This window comes from Cydia splendana, chromosome 18 (genome assembly GCF_910591565.1).
Source record: "Cydia splendana chromosome 18, ilCydSple1.2, whole genome shotgun sequence".
NCBI lineage: Eukaryota > Metazoa > Arthropoda > Insecta > Lepidoptera > Tortricidae > Cydia > Cydia splendana.
Window position 1 is genome coordinate 16846819 of NC_085977.1, and position 22117 is coordinate 16868935.

General features: G+C 36.4%; 1 protein-coding gene and 2 long non-coding RNA genes across 7 annotated transcripts in view; 2 read left to right on the forward strand and 1 right to left on the reverse strand.

Annotated features, from left to right (window-relative positions):
- Positions 1 to 22117, forward strand: part of LOC134799169 (uncharacterized) — a 238318-nt gene that overhangs the window by 99092 nt on the left and 117109 nt on the right. The gene's annotated exons all lie outside the window — the stretch shown is intronic.
- The window catches only part of LOC134799093 (nephrin-like), a 139284-nt gene that overhangs the window by 69215 nt on the left and 47952 nt on the right, over positions 1 to 22117 (forward strand). For 3 of the 5 annotated variants that reach the window (XM_063771479.1, XM_063771483.1, XM_063771484.1), the window contains exon 3: positions 7328 to 7603. In XM_063771479.1, coding sequence (XP_063627549.1) covers positions 7560 to 7603 — 44 coding nt within the window. In that variant the 5' untranslated portion in view covers positions 7328 to 7559. Of the gene's footprint in view, positions 1 to 5998; positions 6035 to 7327; positions 7604 to 8106; positions 8148 to 22117 lie in introns of those variants that run through there. The other 2 variants (XM_063771481.1, XM_063771482.1) reach the window with 2 other exon arrangements.
- Positions 16378 to 22117, reverse strand: part of LOC134799166 (uncharacterized) — a 117837-nt gene continuing 112097 nt past the window's right edge. The window contains exon 2 of the long non-coding RNA XR_010145338.1: positions 16378 to 16540. This is a non-coding gene — a long non-coding RNA (uncharacterized LOC134799166). The remainder of the gene's footprint in view (positions 16541 to 22117) is intronic.

A 22117-nucleotide genomic window follows, 5' to 3' on the forward strand; every position in this document is an offset into this window, starting at 1 on the left:
ACGGACAGACGGACAGACGGACAGACGGACAGACGGACAGACGGACAGACGGACAGACGGACAGACGGACAGACGGACAGACGGACAGACGGACAGACGGACAGACAGACAGTGGAGTCAGTGGAGTCTTAGTAATAGGGTCCCGTTTTTACCCTTTGGGTACGGAACCCTGAAAAAACTAGTAAAAATCGACCTTTTAATTTTTAACCCCGTGAGAGCCTTATCTCATTCATTTTCCATTGTTACAATTTGGCAGCAACAAGCAAGTATGGCGTGTTTTTGAACTAATTACAGGCAAGCTTCCGGTCTGGAGCTAGAATAACCGTTATTAGTCTGGACCACAGATATGAGAATATTATGAGATATGCAAGCTTACATGCGAAGCTTAGGTATGCCTCTCGCGTTGAATATTGATCCCTATGATAACGATTTTTGCAAGTCTCTTCGTTAGGCTTAGTTTTAAAGGTAATTGATGAAATATGTTTGTGGGTAGCCTGGTCTCAAATCTAGAGGCATAAAAAAATCACACATGCGACTTATGCGGCAAGAATTGCCGTGCAGCAGTAGGATTGTATAGCCATAAGCGGAAATGCATTGGCCGTCTCAACCGCTCTTCACACAGCGTTGCAACAACAATCATCCGTCAGGGATGCAGTGGCCATTGATAATGATGATTTAAAACTTCGTAAAAATGTCTACAAACATTTTACGTGACAGCTACTACATATATAAAATTGAACTGTCAGAGGGACCATCACGTAAGTAGATGCAAGTTTCCAAAAATTCGGAAGTTATCATATGCAAATATATCAGAAAATTTATTTCCTTTTTTTATTCTCGCTTGCTTGTTTGCCTTCCTATATATTGTCAAAAAAAAGGACTTCCAATACGAAATGACTGTGGCATATCTCTTTTAAGTATTCTATTTAATCTGTGGCCAAGCCTGAAGTATCGGCATAATTTCATAGCATCAGTAATAGCACCATGTTTGCAGTGTGGTGTAAATATTTGTAGCATCGCCCTGTACATGTACAGTCGACGTCAAAATACATGAATACACTTTTGCACCTTACTCCTTTGTAATAACTAATAAGCAGACATCGGATTTAGGGGCAAATTTAATAATACGTAGGGAGTTCCTATATTGATAAACTCAAATATCGATATTTCTCTAACCCGGATAGACTTATGTCTGAAATGGACTTATGTCTGCAGAGTGCGGGCCAGCTCCAACCCCATCCTGGCTACTGTACTGAAATGCTACTGTAGCGGGCCGATACGACTCACCTATAATGCGGCATTTTGAGTGTGTCCTAACCGCTACTATTATGTGATCACTACTGTTATTCTTTGTGTTTGTTTGTCGCTTTTTGCTTTTGTTCCACTAACACTTAGTTTTTAATCTTAATTGTTACTAAACATTATGAGCCATTGATGTCTTTTTAATAAATAAATTGAATTGAATTGAAATAATTTATTTATTTATTTTCTCCAACAATTTACGTTAAGTGGCAATAAATGTATGAATTTGGAATAAACACTTATCTATCTGTCTATCACATCTGGTTTGTGGGTAAATGACATCATTTAGATATTATTCTGATGTCAGTGTATGTTCGAACTGGCTAGTTAAGATCCCATCAACGTGCACACTAGCGCCTGAACTCAAAACAAAAACGGCCGTTTTAACTTTGGACGCATAGATTGACGAATCCAGCAACATAAAAACTAGTTTGATGTATTCAAAAGGTACTTAAATACAAAATACAGTACGTAGCGGCCCCCTTTTTTCAATATATTTCGTTAAATTTAAATAATCACGATTATTTGGCAGTGGCGCTAGTGTGCACGTTGATGGGCTCTTAAGTCACAGAATTGATAGCATTAAGGGGCCCAATGATTAAGGCCCTTAAATCAAGCATTTAGAGCTAAACATAAATGGCTCATTTTTCATTTCGCATTCTTGTGGCGTTAATTAAGATTTAATTGCTTGTGGTTAATCATCTCGGCTTAAGTGAGATGTTTCATTACACTCAAGAGCGGATCATATTCCTTAAAAGTTTCCATGTAAATTGACTTGTTCTTATTGCTTTTTTCTACTCGTCGACTGTAATTCTTGAATTAAGATTTCTTATACCAAACTGCAATTGGGTATTTTTAATGTATGGGCTCCCAACTCAACTATAATATTCATTTCGATACAGTTTAGTCAACTATAATGAAATTGACCAATCACGGCTCGCCGCGATCAAGAGGACGAAACAAAACCATAGCTGAAAATAATCATTTTTTAGGTTGTATAGTCGAAACAATTGCGTCATAAGTCAGAAACGCGCATGTGACACCCTTAATATAGCAACATCCATAGACTACGAGAACCACTTAGGTGGCCGAAATCGAGAAAACAACTGTCTAAAAATTGAACTTAGCGCGAATCAAGTACCAGGGCCTCATGAGTTACGACAAGGTGTCGTTGACCAGCCCGCCGGGGCGCGTACCAGTATGAAGGTATCGCGGCTGCCCTCGTATCTTAGCTTTTGGTTTGGTTTGTTTGTATGATTCTACTAGTTTAAAGTATTATTTTTGTTGACGCGTAGAAAAAGTATTGTATATAATAGTGATATAATCAAGCTTTTCAATCTCGTACCTTACTTAGGCAACTCAGCAAGCTTCGTTGTCTAAACACGGTACTCGACTGAAAAACTCTCTATTATATCACGATTGTATAAAATACTATATTAGGTAGGCTAATTATTTTAGCCCGACCAGCAGGCTTATTATGGATGGCTTTATCCACGTGATAAAATATCAGTCACTTTTTAACAGAGCGCGAATGAAAGTGACGAATACCGGTTTATCACGCTGTCACGTAGACAAGAACGACCATCATATATCCGTACAGGTGTTATAACACCGCTTAGTTTTTTTGTTTTTTTTTTTTTTTTTGTAGTGGCTAATTGATACTATATCGAAAAATCATAAAAAAATCCATGGGTAAGATTTTTTAGGTTTAAGGTTATCTGGGTTAAGTTTTTATTCCTGTCGAATATTCCTACAGGAACGTACCGTCACGCTTCGCGATTGTTGAGCTATTTAGGGTCCTAGCTAAATGGGTTGTTCAATACTTATGCTATGGAATGTCCAATTTAGCTAGAACCCATGGCATAACAGTCACGGAGCGTGACTGTAGATAATTATGTAATTCGCGAGTAACTGGCCACTGTTAGTAATTGGCCACCAAATGAATTCTATTCACCTATAAACGGAATTCATTTTAGTATAAGGTTTCAATAACTGACCAGCTTTCAATAACTAGCCGCCATACTAAAATGAATTCTGTTAATAGGTGAATAGAATTCATTTTTAATTTAGGGCGGCCAGTTACTAAAACAGGCCGGTTACTGGTGAATTACCCTACATATAAAGTTGATATAGCTGGTCAAGCAAATCTTGTCAGTAAAAGAAGGCGCGAAATTCTAATTTTCTATGGGACGATATCCCTTCGCGCCTACATTTTTCAAATTTGCCGCCTTTTTCTACTGACAAGATCTGCTTGACCAGCTATAATTAAGGATATCCAAACACATAAGACATGATACGAAACAACACATACTAATCCAATCATACCTATCCCTTAAATGATTCATATATTTACGTGTAGTAATAGCAAATGTCTCGTATTTCCGCTTACTAAACCATGTTCCTATAATCATTCCTATTATATAAGGAATAGAGTCTAATTTGCAAAAGCCGCGTATACACTGCATCATGGAATAAATGGTGGCAATTCTAAATAATTGTATGAACCTTCATCACGCACGGACCGACATTACATACGCGAGACGCTTGTTGTATTAGCTTATAGGGCAAGCAAGTCATAAGCGGCAGCGGAATACGAATCAATATAATATAATAATAATTCTACATGAAATTAAAGCTCTCCAAAGAGTATCTACGTGTTGGATCCATATCCCCACGCAAGCATATCAAAAGACCGGAATTTATAGGCCCGTGAAATCAAAGGAGATACAAATAATAATAATTCAGCCTTTATAAGTCCCATTGCTGGGCACAGGCCTCCTCTCATGCGCGAGAGGGTTTGGGCTATAGTCCCCATGCGGGCCCAAAGCGAGATCTACTAGTAGGGGCTCCCTAGTCCTTTTTGTTTGTAAAACTATAATTGTATAGAAAGTATTAACATAAAACTGAAAAGATAATAATTAAATTTGTACCTTCTTTAATTTAAAAGGATTCTTTAAAAGAGAACGTCGATTTTGGGCCCAGAGTAAATCATCACGTAGGTATATGGTACAGACTATTTCAATAATTATATACGCATTTTATTACTGAAAAAGATATAATATTGGGTAAAATTGAAACGGGAATTAGAAATATATAATTAAAAGACATTATATTATTCATTTCCGTAAATCAATGTCTTTTATATTAACAAAAGCCTTGCTGTCGTCAACATCTTTATTAGCATTGACATAACGCTAAAATTCACCCAAACCGTGAGGTTTTTTCACTAAGGAGTTATAAAATCTCATTGCATTAAACTATGAGGCGGGTAGCCATAAGTCATAGTTGACATAAGTGCGTTTCGATACTATTCAAAATATCAGTAGTGTCATTCATTATTTATTTAATATATGTATACCTACTTTTCAATTCTAAATCGACAGTAAAAATGCCTAAAATAAGTAGTTGATAAATATAGTAATTTGACTTTTTATTTAGTTACATAGTTTGGAGATTTAAACGAGTTCAGAATACGACAATATCATGCTACTTTTATTTAACTAAACGCAACCATTTTTATTAATCTGTCAAATATTTTCAAGTAACGCCAACCTTTAATAAACCTTACTTCATTGAAAGAAGATTTAAAATGAATCTGTTCACTCTCCGTAGAAGTAACAATGAACTTCCGAATAAGATCAAAATATAACTTTTTATTGAACGCGGATACGATTTCAGTTTCATTTACATGTCAGACTTTGTCTATTTTCTTTTAAAAAGTCAAAATACTTTTACAGAATAGTGTGAGTAGTATACGCTTTTGTATATAAAAGTTTTTCTTGTCATGTTCAAGTTTTTATTGCAGTATTTCTCAAAATTCCCGTTATATTTCGTCATTCTATTTTTATCATCATGATCTAGCAATTATAACGATTAATTTCCTATATATATTACATGTATACGTTCAATTTGCGAGTGGGCCCAAACGCCTAAGAAAATCGACGATCTCCTTTAACTTTATAAATATTACTTACAATACAAATAACATAGGTACAGTTTAAAAAGAAGCCGGGGGCGATCACTAGTATTCGGGAAAAGTATCGGGATAAGTAAGTATATGATGATGTAGTGAGTATGTAATGAACACAGATATTTGTTCCTGAGTCATGGGTGTTTTCTATGTATATAAGTATGTATTTATCTATATAAGTATGTTTGTCGCCTAGCACCCATTGTACAAGCTTTGGTTAGTTTGGGGCTAGGTCGATCTGTGTAAGATGTCCCCAGCAATATTTATTTATTTATTTATCTATGAATTTATTGATATATTATAGAAACCCTACCTGTGCCCCCTGGAATCTAAGGTCTGAATAAGACCCATTTTTCTGTAGTCAATAGAAATCAGAAGATAATAATATATGCTGGTTCAGAATGACATACAGTATTAAGTTTAGTACTGCGTTTTTCCTCCCCTTTGGGTAATTTTGCTGCATTTTACGGTAGAAACTCGATTTAGGGCAAACCTTAAAAAAATATCTATTTTTTTAAACTTTAGCGATAAGACCGCCTGTTGTCTGCCTCTATCTTTAATGAATAAGTACCTAGTTTTTCTTTAAGCTGTATATTTTACTGAGGTGTGCCAATAAAGATTATTCTATCTATCTACCTATCTATCTCTTATGACTTGGACCACAAACCAGCCATTGGCAATTTGCGTTAACACCACTAATGGCGAGCGAACTCTTATTCCACTTCATCTGTCTTCGCCTACCAGATGTTCACGCGTCTCAATGTACGTACACGTATGTACATATTAGTACATTGTGTATTAAGGGCTAGTAGTACGAGAATAGTAGTAGTAGTGGGAATTTACGAACGAATGCGAATTGAAGTCCGAAGCCGAAGGCAAGGGCTTGATAAACACGAGTTTGGCTGTCCAATGGCCGTGTTATGGTGGGGCGTGATTCTCACCTTTGATGTTCGGGGACCACAAGTGATAGTAATGATCAAACATGTTTAAGCATAAGTGGGCATTTTCACTTAACTGTGCACCTTTAACGGCCGGTTAGCAATCGTTACAAAACTGACAGTCAATGTCAAATCCCATACATTTTGTCAGGAATGTAATGGTTAGACGATACTGAAAGTCGCGCTTTAAACTACAAGTTAAATGAAAATGCCCAAATAGACAAGCATTTTGACGCTTTAATTGTACAATCACAGAATTACACGAAAATTGGTTGAGAATTGCGACCTGTACCTAGAGGAGAACATCCCGACATACGAAAGCATTTTTGCCCAAACTGAAAAGGAGACCTTCGCTAACACTCGTTAATTTATAATTTTATAAAAATAGAAAGTTACCCGTTAAATTGCGGCTCAGTGTACAAACTTAAACCACAAGTTAAAATGATAAACGTTCAAACTGAAAGCTAGGTACCATCGCCCACACTGTTAACTGTACATCGTTGGACCTTATGTATTTTGTAATAACTAATGATGTCCACCGATGTACAGTTAGGGGTGTTGCTGTTTGTACCTAAATTTAAATTTTAATAACAATTTTACTTCGTCAGTATTCGATGGTTTAAATTATGGCGATATTTGTTATCAGAGTTTGATTATTCGTTTTGTGATATCGCTTTTATGTGACTGCGACAGTTATTGATATATTAGTATAAAATTTGCGTATTGGAAATTGACAAAATTATCACATAACTCGAAGAGACCTATAGAAAATCAATCGTTAATTGATTCTGTCAGATCTTATACTACAGAGACGTCAATTAGGTTAATTATTTTTTTATACACACAACACATATTATTGTCTAATATATATATATATCATTATCTTATCTAATATATTATATTTGATTTCATTTCATTTATGTAATAATAATAAATTACAGTATAAATTATGCTATAACAATCTACAGGAATTTATATTATGATAGTATATTACAATTTAATTTGACATTTAATGGAAAGAATAGGTACAAAATAAAAATAAATAAGTTGTAACAAAGTTAGTTGTAAAAAATTATTATAACAAGTATGAACCTAAAAACAATCACGCTTGTTCCAGGTATCATCCAGGTCTGGTCTGCGCCAGGCGGGGTGACCAGACTGCCCTGCAACCTCGCGGCGCCGTCCAGAGACGTGGCCATGATGTTGTGGTTCAAAGATGGCGATCGGATGCCTATATACACGTAAGTGATATTGTTGTATAAGCAGTTTCAAGTATCCAGGTCTGGTCTGCGCCAGGCGGAGTGACCAGACTGCCCTGCAACCTCGCGGCGCCGTCCAGAGACGTGGCCATGATGTTGTGGTTCAAAGATGGCGATCGGATGCCTATATACACGTAAGTGTTAACGTTGTATAAGTAGTTTCAAGTATCCAGGTCTGGTCTGCGCCAGGTGGGGTGGCCAGACTGCCCTGCAACCTCGCGGCGCCATGATGTTGTGGTTCAAAGATGGCGATCGGATGCCTATATACACGTAAGTGTTAACGTTGTATAAGTAGTTTCAAGTATCCAGGTCTGGTCTGCGCCAGGTGGGGTGGCCAGACTGCCCTGCAACCTCGCGGCGCCATGATGTTGTGGTTCAAAGATGGCGATCGGATGCCTATATACACGTAAGTGTTATTGTTGTATAAGTAGTTTCAAGTGTCCAGGTCTGGTCTGCGCCAGGTGGGGTGGCCAGACTGCCCTGCAACCTCGCGGCGCCATGATGTTGTGGTTCAAAGATGGCGATCGGATGCCTATATACACGTAAGTGTTATTGTTGTATAAGTAGTTTCAAGTGTCCAGGTCTGGTCTGCGCCAGGTGGGGTGGCCAGACTGCCCTGCAACCTCGCGGCGCCATGATGTTGTGGTTCAAAGATGGCGATCGGATGCCTATATACACGTAAGTGTTATTGTTGTATAAGTAGTTTCAAGTGTCCAGGTCTGGTCTGCGCCAGGTGGGGTGACCAGACTGCCCTGTAACCTCGCGGCGCCGTCCAGAGACGTGGCCATGATGTTTTGGTTCAAAGATATATACGTAAGTGTTATACGTCAAAGACTTGTCTTTACACTGTCTTACTTACTTGTGGCTTTCCATAGAAAAGGGTCCTTAAGCTCCATATGCATAAGGGCCCTTCTCTAATGGAAACGTTTCTTATGCATAAGGAGCATAAGGAACCTTTTCTGATAACAATACATACATAAAAAAACAATAATCTTTAACCCTTCACCAAAAGGGGTACCTCCTCCCCCTCTCCCAATCTTAACTCACATACAATACACTCACGATTCATCTCTGCCAACACTTGGCAGTTATTAATTAAACGGTTTAAGCGCAAAACTGTGACATCCGACCTCGCTCGATGACGTACCGTCGAATGGCAAAAGCCTGTAACTTGAATTGTGGTATATAAGTGAAAAGGTTTCCTCATGTTTTTTTTTTAATATGTAATAAACGAGCAGAAGAATCGCCCGATGGTAAAGCAATTATCGTCCCTAATGGACACCTGTATCTGCAACACTTTAGCTTCACTCCGCAGTTTAGCTGTGCTAGGTAAGAAGTTTCTTGAGAATCGCCCAGTTGAGGACTAAAGGATGACTCACGTTAGACCGAGCCGTGACAGGCGATCACGTGACGCTTCCCGTAGAAAACGATGCACCGGAAGCTCCGGCCCGGACGCGAATTTACAAAAGCTATACTGATAGGGTTCAGATGCGAACTGAACTGGATTAGCTTTTGTTTGGACAAAACTTAACCAAACCCTAATCTATTATAGTACAGAAATGTACTGAAATCGTATAGGCTTTATTAATTAAATCCATACGGTTAGCGAATTTACAAAAGCTATACTGATAGGGTTCAGATGCGAACTGAACTGGATTAGCTTTTGTTTGGACAAAACTTAACAAAACCCTAATCTATTATAGTACAGAAATGTATTGAAATCGTATAGGCTTTATTAATTAAATCCATACGGTTATTGCTGCTACAAATGCTAGTCTGCTGCGATCTAAAACTTGAATAATATTTTAGTAACGACTCCGATTGTATTAAATAAATTACCGTTCATGCAATTACATACTTAACAATGCCTAAACTTTTTTTTTCACTTAAGAATTATTTTCGTTAATAAGGTGTATTCGGGTATTACCGAATGTCGGATAATTCCGAAATTCAGATGAAAATCACCCTTAATTCCATCATAATAAAAGTCTCTTTCGGAATTATCCGACAGTTTTCGACATTCGGAATTACCCGAGTAAACCTTACTTCTTATTAGGTGTGAAATGGTAATAGAATTATAACTTGACTATTTATTTTTATAATACATAGATATATAACTAAATAGCTGATTTATTTCAGGACCAAGATTTACTAGTTTTAAGGATCGGTAAGACTTTGAAGAGATAATGAACCATACCATACCATTCTATGTCCCTTTGGACTAGAATCCCAGATTAAACTGAAAACAATTGTTCTATCCAAAATCAACGATATTCTAATCAATAAAGGATATGATGGTCGTATTTTGAGCGTCTGTCATAAGGTAACACTAACATTCCATTTCTGACCGCAGCTGCACTTTTAGTACCAAACGCGTCGGCGTTATTGTCAATTCCCATAGTAAAATGAATGGTAGTGCTGCTGTCGTTGGAAATGGACTGTCACCTATAGACTATTTATTCTGTTATGATCTAATAATGATGAAGGTACGATATACGATAAAAGTATCAACCATCCGTCGTATATTATACCTACTTACTGCTCTCTACCTATTTCCTATACATATAGGTAAGTATACGTATAGGTAAGAAATAAAAGAGATTGTCCTGCTTAACTACCTAACACGTTAACGCAGAGTAAAACTACGGAAAATAGAAGGTTGAAACTTGTAGGTATAGCAGATTTCTGATATATGAAATTAGTTTGTAAAACCCAATCTAAATATGTATGAGGGATGTATATAGGTTATTACTGTTATTAGCGTTATTACTATTCTAAGGAAATCATGTTCTGAAATTTCGTGAAAGTATATGAGGTATTTAACATTTTGACATGTTATTACATTGCCTAAAGTAGTATTTCTATTTATTTATTTCTTTCCTTAAGGCGTTTAATAAAGTCGGTTGTAATTTCATACGGAGATGTGTTAAGTAAGAGACTTGAAACTGTGTACAAGATTTATTAAAAAAGCAAGGAATGTAGGCTCAATTGGACAAGAATTTTATTATAACAAGTAGATAACATAAATTTCGCGAATAATTTCGCGGGCAAAAGCTACTATGCACATGAATATGGTACCTAACTGGTAACAAAATCGCAATAGTACATTTCGATGCTAGTGCGGAAGGTATGTCATTACTTCACGAGTACCGAGATATCTTGCCACGAGCCGCAGGCGAGTGGGAAGACTCGGGACGAGTGAAGAATGACATTTCCGCACGTGTATCGAACGACGTTTTTTAATACAGTTGCGAAAAAATAAGTAAAACATTGTTAATCGTACACTAAACAAAAGTGGTAACAGTGACAGCTCGCTTAGACGTCGTCTTTAAGTATATTATATCTATGGGCGTTTGGCAGCTATTCCGTTCCATTCAGACACCTTATTAAGAACGGAATTTTCAATATTCAATATTAAAAAATAAACGTGTTATAATGATGAAGAGGTAAGTATTAAAATATGAAATATGTATATTTTTCATATTCTTACATTAACAGTAGGTTTTTATGCTGATTACGACGTTTAAAGGAAACTAATATTAACACTCATCAATAAGTAGTCGTGAATTGGAACAAGTATAAATTTAAAAAAATTGGAAAAGTAAAAAGCACTAGTTCGACATAACCAACTTTCCGCACGCTAAACAGCTACGTAAAGTAGCACTTTGTGAGCAACTGTATTAAAAATAATCTTTTTATCAAAAAAATAATGGCTGCGGCCCTCCTATAGACATGCTTGTTTTTTAACTTCTTCGGTCATTATCACTATAGGTACACATGACTCTGATTACTGTGCGTGCAAGTATTAACATTTTTAAAACAACTAGCATATTATAATCAGACTGGAGATCGCGTGTACAACGAAAAATTCAGGACTAGGCTAGCTCGGCTCTTTCCCATTCTGCTGGGAGATTGCCGTGAAAATAGTTTCATAACTTCTTCCAGGAGATTATTTTGATGGCTACTATTTAATATGTACTAAAATCAGCCTGCAGAAATACGGAGAGACACGGCATAAGGTAATTATTTTCTCCTTTTATGTTCTACCTACATCATTATACAGGCACCTCCAGTCAATACGCTTTTCAAAAATATAGATCCTAAATACATAACGAAATATATCTATCTAGTGGCAAGTTATAAGTACATTATATTTTAACATAAACATTTTGTCGGATCTGCCTATATATAGTATCCTAAAGAAAGTAAATATGTAAATCATCTAAGCATCTAATTGCCGATGACTATTACGATGCATTAATTGTTTTTCAACTTTAACAATTTGAACGCCATACATCAAGCTACGGTCTATAAAGGCTTTTTTTTACTCTTATCCATATTTAAAGGTAAGTACGTGCTTATTATTTTCCTATTGACCTGTGTGATGAAAACGATACTTTTATACGTATAAGCTATCAACGGTTCACCGGAGTAACCATTTTGTTTTAAAACTTGTGTACAGTTATCTGCAATAATATGGTACACAACGAAGGCCGCAAAAATATCTGACACGATGTTTTTTGTAGAACCATAAGAGCGTGTGAGATCTTTTTGCAGCCTTCTAAGCGTAAAATATTATTGCAACACCTGTGAATCAAATACAAAAGTTCACTTACACGCCAATATTACAGGCGCAAGCAAGACAATAATATTATTTACTCAAAATCACGAATGTTGCATAGAGCATAATAATTAAGCGTTCTGGGTCGCGCCCACGATGACTTTAGGCATTATTTTCGTTCTAAAGGTAAAACGAAGTGATAAGATTTTATTTAAGTAAATATAGCACAGTAATAATCCTAGATAGTAGACACCTACTTACCTTCCTACACTATAAAGGCTGGCGTCCACTAGACTCGCCGAGGCGAATCGAATCGAATCGCAATAATTCGCCTCCTATATTTTCTATGCAACTGCGTCCATTGACGAATAGCTGCGGCGCGGCGCGCCGATTCTTGTGTAAAAATATAGGAGGCGAATTATTGCGATTCGATTCGATTCGCCTCGGCGAGTCTAGTGGACGCCAGCCTTAACAATAACAAGAGCCAGTAATTTTGAAAATGTTAGCTGGTTTGTGTCTGGATGATATTCCATGTATAAAATAAAATAACAGATATAACATTTTAACAGTATCAATTCGGATATCAAAGTATTCGATATTTTCTAAACAATCTAATAGTTTTCTTAAGCTAACTTTCAGATGGCTATTGCAGGAGCGTTACTGTTACAGCGTTACTTCTGCATTTTAGACGCATGAGATGTCACTGTCCATCTCCTTGGTAAAATGATTCACAGCAATATGACAGCGATATCGCCCGCGTCAACTCTGCACAGTAACACTGCAACACCATCACTGCTACTGTTGCCATCCTAATATAATCTTTACAGTACATATGGTGCTACTTTACAGAACTACGATAATTAGCGCATTACGTGACTATGCCGAAAATGATTGCCATATGTACTGTAACATACGTTGTACGACACACATACGAATAGGTAGTTCGCAACTCGTGTCGATTTAAAACACTCCCTTCGGTCGTGTTTTAATTTATCGCCACTTGTTGCGAATTTCCTATTTTTCGCACTTGTATCGTAATGTAGGTACTATTAAGCGACAATCTGGTGGATGTTCCATAATAATTTAATAATCTCTACATATTTTTACATTCAAGATACTAAGTTCGACTGGCCAATATATTTACTACCTAATCATCCTTATCATGGCTTAGTTAGACCAATTTTGTACCAAAATCCAAACGGTCACTTTAGTACCATCTATAATGTAAAAAACCCTTTAATAGTAGTAATTTTTTAAAGTTAAAAGCACCTTTATTTGCAAGTAGATAAATAAAACGACTTTACGCGTGTTTAAATACTAAATGTAAATATCTATAAATAAGTTACCTATATGTGAGTAGTTATTCAATTTACGATGAACTGAGTATCGATGAGTGTAATCAGTCTTTAAGTAAACCATTTTATTGAATTACTTATGGCACAGAAATAGGAACTTTATAATACGTAATTACTACCTACTTAACGTAAATCATAATTTTATAATCTTTGCATTATTTATGAGATCCTTTATTTGTGAGGTAACATTTATCTTAGGTATAAAACATTAATCATAAATAGGTATTTTTTATAACAAATAGGTACTCTCGTTTTAATGTTTTTATATTTCTTAAGTACGTAATAAATAATATGAAGTGATGATAATCAGTCTTAAACAATCATGTAGGTATAATTTAGTTTTAACTTAATAGTGCAATAAAATTAAACAGCGTAAAAGTTTAAAGGGCCATATGTACTGTAAAACGTTGTACGATACACGTGCGAATATAGGTAAGTCGCAACTCGTGTCGATTTAAAACACTCCCTTCGGTCGTATTTTAACTTATCCTACTTTTCGCACTTCTATCATAATGTACCTACCTCCTATATATTATGTTTGGGTCAAATATGTATTTAACGATAGTACCTATGTAAATTTACAAAAGCTAGAACGTTCTAGTTGATTTATGGAGAGTGTTAAGGATTTCGTTAGGATAGGACTTCGTTCATGGAGGTTAATGGTTAATTCGAACTTGTATTTTGATGTTAATAGCGCACAGGCGAATGGTAACAGTATATTTCGCCCGTGCCAATACATCTAATAATAATAATAATAATCAGCCTATATACGTCCCACTGCTGGGCACAGGCCTCCTCTCATGCGCGAGAGGGCTTGGGCTATAGTCCCCACGCTAGCCCAATGCGGATTGGGGACTTCACATACACCTTTGAATTTCTTCGCAGATGTATGCAGGTTTCCTCACGACGTTTTCCTTCACCGAAAAGCTAGTGGTAAATATCAAATGATATTTCGTACATACGTTCCGAAAAACTCATTGGTACGAGCCAGGATTTGAACCCATGACCTCCGGATCGAAAGTCGGAAGTCATATCCACTCGGCCACCACCGCCAATACATCTATCTTCTATAAATGCAAGTGGACTGACTGACTGACTGACTGATTCATCAACGCAGAGCCGGAACTACAAAAGATAAAAAGTTGAAATTTCCACACCAGATTACATTTATAAAGTGTACAAGAGATAAGAAGCGATTTTGAGAAATTCAACCCCTAAGGGGGTTAAAAAGGGGGATGAAAGTTTGTATGGGGTTCAAGTTTTATTTTAAGCTAGGAATTTGAAACTTCGTAAAAAGATATTATTAAAATACAAGAAAACTAATTTCAGCATTTTTGAAAATTCATCCCCTAAGGGGGTTAAAAAGGGGATGAAATTTCGACATGGGGTGCAAATTTTATTTTAAGCTAGGAACTTGAAACTTTGCAAAAAGGTATTATATTAAAATACAAGAAAACTAATTTCAGCGTTTTTGAAAATTCATCCCCTAAGATGGTGAAAAAGGGGTTGAAAGTTTGTATGGATATCAAACATTTTTTCGAGCGCAGGACTTGAATCTTTGTATTTGGGGATATTATTAGAAGACAGGAAAAATCAATTCAGCGTTTTGTAAAATTCATCCACTAACAGGGTTCAAAAGGGGTTGAAAGTTTGAATCCATTAAAAATGCTTTGAAACTTCTTAAAAATAATTGCAACGTTTTTGGAAATTCAACCCCTAAGAGGGTTAAAAAGGGGATGTAAGTTTATATGTGGTATAAATTTTCTTTCAAGCCAAGAACTTCAAACTTGGTAAAAGGGCATTAACATTATATTAAAAGTTTGTATTATAAAGTTTGCATCGGTTAAAATTATAGGTACTAAAGATGTAAAATGTTGAAGATAAGATTCCACGCGGAGGAAGTCGCGGGCAACATCTAGTATACGTATACGAGTATTCGCGAGCTTAATTCACGCGCGAATTATAACATGACATTTGATAGGTATCAAAGTGTAAGTTCGAATAAGCCTCATACGCTTTGTTGTTATTTATATGTATACATTGCTATGGTTACATATAAATAACATACCTTAACACTAAACCCTTGACTTTTGTGTCCGATTTTATACAGGGTACCTCATAAATCGGGAATTTGTTAATAGTGGCTCTAGGCCTAAGATATATACTGGGTCAAGCAGATCTTGTCAGTAGAAAAAGGCGGCAAATTTGAAAAATGTAGGCGCGAAAGGATATCTTCCCATAGAAAATTTGAATTTCGCGCCTTTTCAACCGACGAAAAAAAAAACGGAGGAGGTTCTCAAGTCGACGCGTATATATTTTTTCTACTGACAAGATTTGCTTGACCATCTATACATACTTGTAAGTTATGCTTACGTAACCTTGCGCTATTTGTTAGAATGAGATAATAATATTCATCTCTCATTCTGTAGTATAGCTGTGTCCCTATTTACGTAAGTAAAACTTACAAGTGTATCTTAAGCCTTAAGTTATCAGACTAAGTATCACTTACAAATATCATAATATATTTCACGTTTTTTACTAGTTGTACCTACTTATGTCGTTGTTTTTTAGATATCGACAAAGTAGAGGACTCTAGACTTTAATGTTTTGGTAATATAAGCTATCCAATCAAATTCACGATTCTTTAGTTAGATTATGTAGCATCAGTTTTAATAAATAAACAGATTTATGAGATTTTCGGTAAGCTTTGCCAAATTTCACTAACTGCCCATAACTTGAAAACTATAATCGACAAAGTGAGACCTTTTACTAAACTTTCTCACATTTTATCGTCACTTTATGGATAAGTAATTCGTAAAAAATGAACAAAATATTGACGGAATTTCATTAATTCATTATTTTACTTTCGTGAGTTTACATGAATAAGTTAATAATACATCACGATAGGTTTTAGTGCAAGAAATAGGAAATTCACACATGTGTCATACAACGTTTTACAGTACATATGGCCCTTTAAATTTTCGTCATAGTCACGTAATGTGCTAATTATTGCTCTAGTGTGGTAATGTAGCACCATATGTACTGTAATAGTACATTACGATACAAGTGCGAAAAATAAGAAATTCGCAACGAGTGGCGATAAATTAAAACACGAACGGAGGGAGTGTTTTAAATCGACACGAGCTGCGAATTACCTAGTCGCACATGTTACAACGTTTTACAGTAGGTACATATGGCCCTTTAAATTTTCGACATAGATACTTAATGTGCCAATTATCGCACTGTAAATAAATTTAAATTGCGTTAATGTTTTTTTGCACTTGCTTGATTTTTTTCTATATTGATACTGATATTGTGGGGTCTTTTTGGTTTCTTTTTCTCAAGTTTAGATGGTCTTCCAGCTTGTATGCGACTACTACCTTGTAACCCTCTATCTTTTCTCCTAGCTATTGAGGTCGGTTGTACTCTAATTTTCCGACCCCTGTTGTATCTATTTGAATGCGACATCAAAGACATTACCTGTGTTGATGTTTTTATTTTTTTTAATGATTTGACATATTTTTTTAGTAATGCAGTATCAGAAGGACCACTCTTATTGGTCTCCAAAATATCAGTAAGTCTCATAAACTCATGACGCAATTCTTCAACCACACTAGTATCACTCACAGTTTCGGCTATTGGTAAATTAAAGTTTTCGGCATTAGGATCACTTACTTGTTGAGGAACTTCTCTTGATGAAGCAGCAGTTGTATCTTCGTAGTCACCAGTAAAGGCCTCGCTATCGATGTCGTCAATATTGTCATAGAAATCTGTTGAATGCTGTTCACCTAAAGCAATTGTGACGAATTTTTTTCTATCGGTTTTAGTAAGCAATAACGAATGTTTTAAAAAAACACCATATTTTTGTTCTACTGCACACAGGTGCTTGCAGTATTCTCCTCCTTGCCCAAAAAAACAGTCACAAAACTCATTCTCAATATCTACTTGGCAGCAGTTGCCATCTTCTTTCTCTTTCACTTCATATAATGTATTTGAAATTTGTTTTATTTGATCTTCATCTATCTTGCTTAAATGCTTGCAAAACTTTTCGTAAGCTAATGTTAAATTCCGTCCTCTGTTGTTCGCAAATTTAAGTAGTCTATTCCTGTGATAATTTTCAAATGTGCTTGTAACAAAATCAATAAGGGCACAAATGTTAAATACTTTGCATCTTTGCAGTATAATATCTTTAAATATTCTTATTGACGCCTCACAATAATTGTTCGTGTTATTACCTCTATGTAACACGTCACTTCGAAAGGGTAAGCTCCACTCATCGCGTCTTTTCCAATATGTTTCAAAATATGTTTTAGCATTGGCATATTTTTTGAGAATGCTATCGTTTAATAGTTCGAGCATGGCGTTTTCAGCATCGGATGTGGATTTCGCAAACAAAATATGTCGAAACAAAAGCATTAAATGTTTGCGATCAGTCTTATCTATTTTATTGCTACCCTCCCAAAGCCAGCGCCAAGTAGCCTGCATGACGTGGAATATACATAACAACAGGCGCGCTTTGGGGAAAATGACCTGCAAAGCATTTCTCTCCGCCGCGTCGTCGTCGGTCATAATAATTTGTGGCTCGAATGCCTTTTGACTAAACTCCTCCAAGTTAGCTTTCGCCAATTTCAAGGCCAGTAAATAGTCTTTTTCAGTCTTATTTTTATGCAGGATAACAGCTATTGGAACTGCCCCGATTTTTGTAGCTGCAAAAATGAAAGTGACGCACGTGCTGCTTTGGTCGCAAGACCCACTCGTATCAACAAATATCATTTCGTCCGCTAAGCCAGCTTCAAATGCTCTTCGCATTACAGGCGTTATAATGACAGCCACTAAAGGATTTTCCGTAATGCATAATTGTATGTCTTTGTCTCTGAGCTCTTTTATTTTTAATTTTATTCTCTCCAAGACACTCCCTTCTTCTCGTCCACCATACCTTTCAGTTCTCCATTGGTCGTACAAATACGCTACATGTCGATCTGTTGGATTTATTTGGGCGTTTGCTAATAGAACGCCCAAATCCTCTGTGCAATCTTCAGTTATGAGCAGCTCGTGGTATGTTTTGGCGGCAGCTGGAGTCATACCAGAGTCAAAGTATTTATAAAAGGACTCGTTGGTTTCCGCACTACACCTTAGCAAATTAAACGCTTGAGCCACTTTAATTCTGTGAGAGTGGCAATAATTGATAGTGATCACTACGCATTTTCCTTCTTTAATTAATGTTGACCTTTTTTCGGTAAGCTGAGTCACTTTCAAAAATTTTATATTGATGTTTGCAGTGCAATTAAAATTTCTGTTGCATCCAATCTTCTTATCACTTTTTTTATTTTTTCCAGACAGTTGGCAAATATATAATTTACGAAACTCATGGCGAGAACAGTTTGGAAAAGTTTTGTTTACTATCCAATTCGTATTGGTATTTCTTGAAAACGCCGTGATAAAGTTTTCACATTTGTCGTTATACGTATCACCATTTGTCAACTTACACTGGATTTGTGCGTGAAAATTATCCACACTCTTCTCCTCGAACTTAAGATAACAAATATTGTCACCTAAGAGATCACATAACACTCTTTTTAACATGATTTAACACTTTTATATTTGCAAAACACATAACCGTAAAAAGACAAAACTACTCACTGCCGCTAAACATCACGATCACAACAAATGCGAAGTAAGGCACGAAACGCGCTGGCGAATCATATCTGCGCAATGTTCACAGTAAACCAATATGGCGGCGGCGGCGAGACTCCGCCGCTCGCTCGACTAGGTTTTGTGAGAGCAAAATGTTTGTATATATCGCGACAAAAGCTAATCCATTTCAGTAAATGAGTATTATTAAAAATTAGCTATCACATTCAAACGTGACTGACGTTACTAAACTCGAGTAGGTTTTGTGGTGAATAATATATGAAAATATGTAAGCAAAAAGCTAATCCATTTCAGTGACTACTTTTTACCGACACGGTATAGGTATTGTTAACTAATATGCATAAACAAAAGCTCCCCTATTAGAATCTGCGTCGTGACTGAAATAGTATAGCTTTTGTAAATTCGCGGCCCGGACACGCGGTCTAACGTGAGTCATCCTTTATGGTGAAAGTGGAAATGTTTCTCGTTTTCTCACGACGATTACAATGTTTTTAAAGAAAGGTGAAATTTGTATCAATTATATATTATTAGGTAGGTACTCGTATACAGGGTGGAAAGATAAGTCGGGCCCTGGAGGGAAACTACCTTAAATCCTTAAGTTGGCTCATTTTACTTAAAGGAGACATTCCTTTATTTTTAAAAAGAAACAAAACTGCATTTAAAGTATTTTTCTTTTTTTCTTCAATTTGGCTTATCTAAAAAAATCTTGAGTACCTACTAAATATTAGATTTTTTGGATATTTTGTACGATAGACGAGTGTAAGACCTAATGTTTCTTGGAGAAATGTTATCATTAACATTAACTGTATCGACTAGTAGAATAAAATTGCGAGTTTTTATTTTTTGCAATTTTTAGTCGGTTCGAGTCCCGGGCGAGGCAAGCGAGTTTTAGAAAATCTTTGAATGCATTTTTGTTGCTTTTTATAAATAAAGAAATGTCTCCTTTAAGTAAAATGAGCCAGCTTAAGGATTTAAGGTAGTTTCCCTCTAGGGCCCGACTTATCTTTCCACACTGTATCATCATCATCATCATTTCAGCCTATATACGTCCCACTGCTGAGCACAGGCCTCCTCTCATGCGCGAGAGGGCTTGAGCTATAGTCCCCACGCTAGAACACACTGTATAGGTATTACCTATTGTATTTCTTACAAGAGCGACAGTTAACTTAAGAGTACCTACTGCAGTTGATGACAGCAATTAAACTCTCATATTATATTAAGCCAACAACATTCCTCAACAACTGGCCAGAAGAGGCGTTAGATTGAGACTATTCTGAGTCGTGGTGATCAAGGGGAGAGGCCTTTGCCCAGCAGTGGGACACTAAAACAGACTAGGAAAAAAAATATTAAGGAAAGTAACATAATTTAGATGTCAGTGTACGTTCGTCCTTCTGCCTTCTTTTTCGCGTTGTCCCGGCATTTTGCCGAGGCTCATGGGAGCCTGGGGTCCACTTAGCAACTAATCCCAGGAATTGGCGTAGGCAATAGTTTTTACGAAAGCGACTGCCATCTGACCTTCCAACCCAGAGGGTAAACTAGGCCTTATTGGGATTAGTCCGGTTTCCTCACGATGTTTTCCTTCACCGAAAAGCGACTGGTAAATATCAAAATTAAATGATATTTCAATTTCATACATAAGCTCCGAAAAACTCATTGGTACAAGCCGGGGTTTGAACCCGCGACCTCCGGATTGCAAGTCGTACGCTTTTATCTTACCGCTAGGCCACCAGCGCGTCAGTGTACGTTTGTATTAGCCTGTAAAATAGGGTTTTCGGATTTACATCATTTTACTATTTTAGCGGTACGATCACGATGACACGCGAGAGTTGATTGATTACGCTTATCGTGTGTTCGATGGGGACGAATCGGTTACAGCGAACTATCAGCCGACGTCTGTGAGTAATTACAATACAAAATATGTATGGATCTGATTGAATGATTAATTTATGGATTTTAGGGAATAGAGAGTACTCTTCTTCAGGCATTTGTGCCTGAGGACTGAAGTCCAATGAGAATTGGTTAGGAATTGCATATGTTTTAAGTGAGAACGCGTTTTCCTCAGTTATACCTCGATTTTTTTAGCATTAGATAAAGCGTAAACAATCTTGACGCGTCTGTTTATTGAAAAATACTTTTAAAAAATAAAGTACAGCAAATATGTAACAAATATAGCGAGCGATATATATTTACATTGTTTTGGTTTCATAAGTAGTAGTAACTATTTTTTTAAAGCGTTTCCGAATAACTAAAGACATGTCAAGATAGTTAACCATTTTTCTAATGCTAAAAAACGAGGTTTATAACACAACACTTCAAGTTTTATTCAGCGTACTGTGGGATTAGGTCGATCTGTGCAAAATTGTCATATGATATTTCTTTTTACTAACTCAAGCATCAAATCGGTCGCGAAGTGAACATGTTAACAACATTCCAGGCATTTGCGAATGAACACATGAAGTGTTAGTGACAAGACTGCACAGAAGCCTTGCTCCTATGCACTGATTGTGCCATTGATGTCCGACGTATGCACAATAGTGTTACATCTGTATCGTGCTAAGCGGATTATAGTAACAATGCATTGAACTAACCAGGGTAAGGGCGATGTCTCTGGCAATTAAACCACGGTATAAATAAAATAAAATAAAATAAAAATTGCCTTTATTTCTACTATTACCTTACAATAACTTGACTTACAATCTAGTATTTAGTTACTTTATCCTTAAACAGTTTTAATTACTTATACATATTATTCAATTAAACTAAACTTTAACCATTATTTATAATATAATAGAAGTCGCCTCTGTGGCGTAGGCTTCCCCCATGCATCTCCACATATCTCTATCGCGGGCCTTTTGCATCCAGTTGTCGCCAACTGTTTCGTTAAATATATCCCTCCATCTTTTTCTCGGATGACCACGGTATAGATACTAGCTTTTCTCTATACCAGAACTCCTAGTGTAAATTTCATTGGATAACGTAACAAGCGTTCGCGTTTACGTTGTCTATTTTTGCATGGGATTTTGAACAGCGCACCAAGCGAGACGTTTTGGAAACTCAAAATCCCATACAAAATGACACTT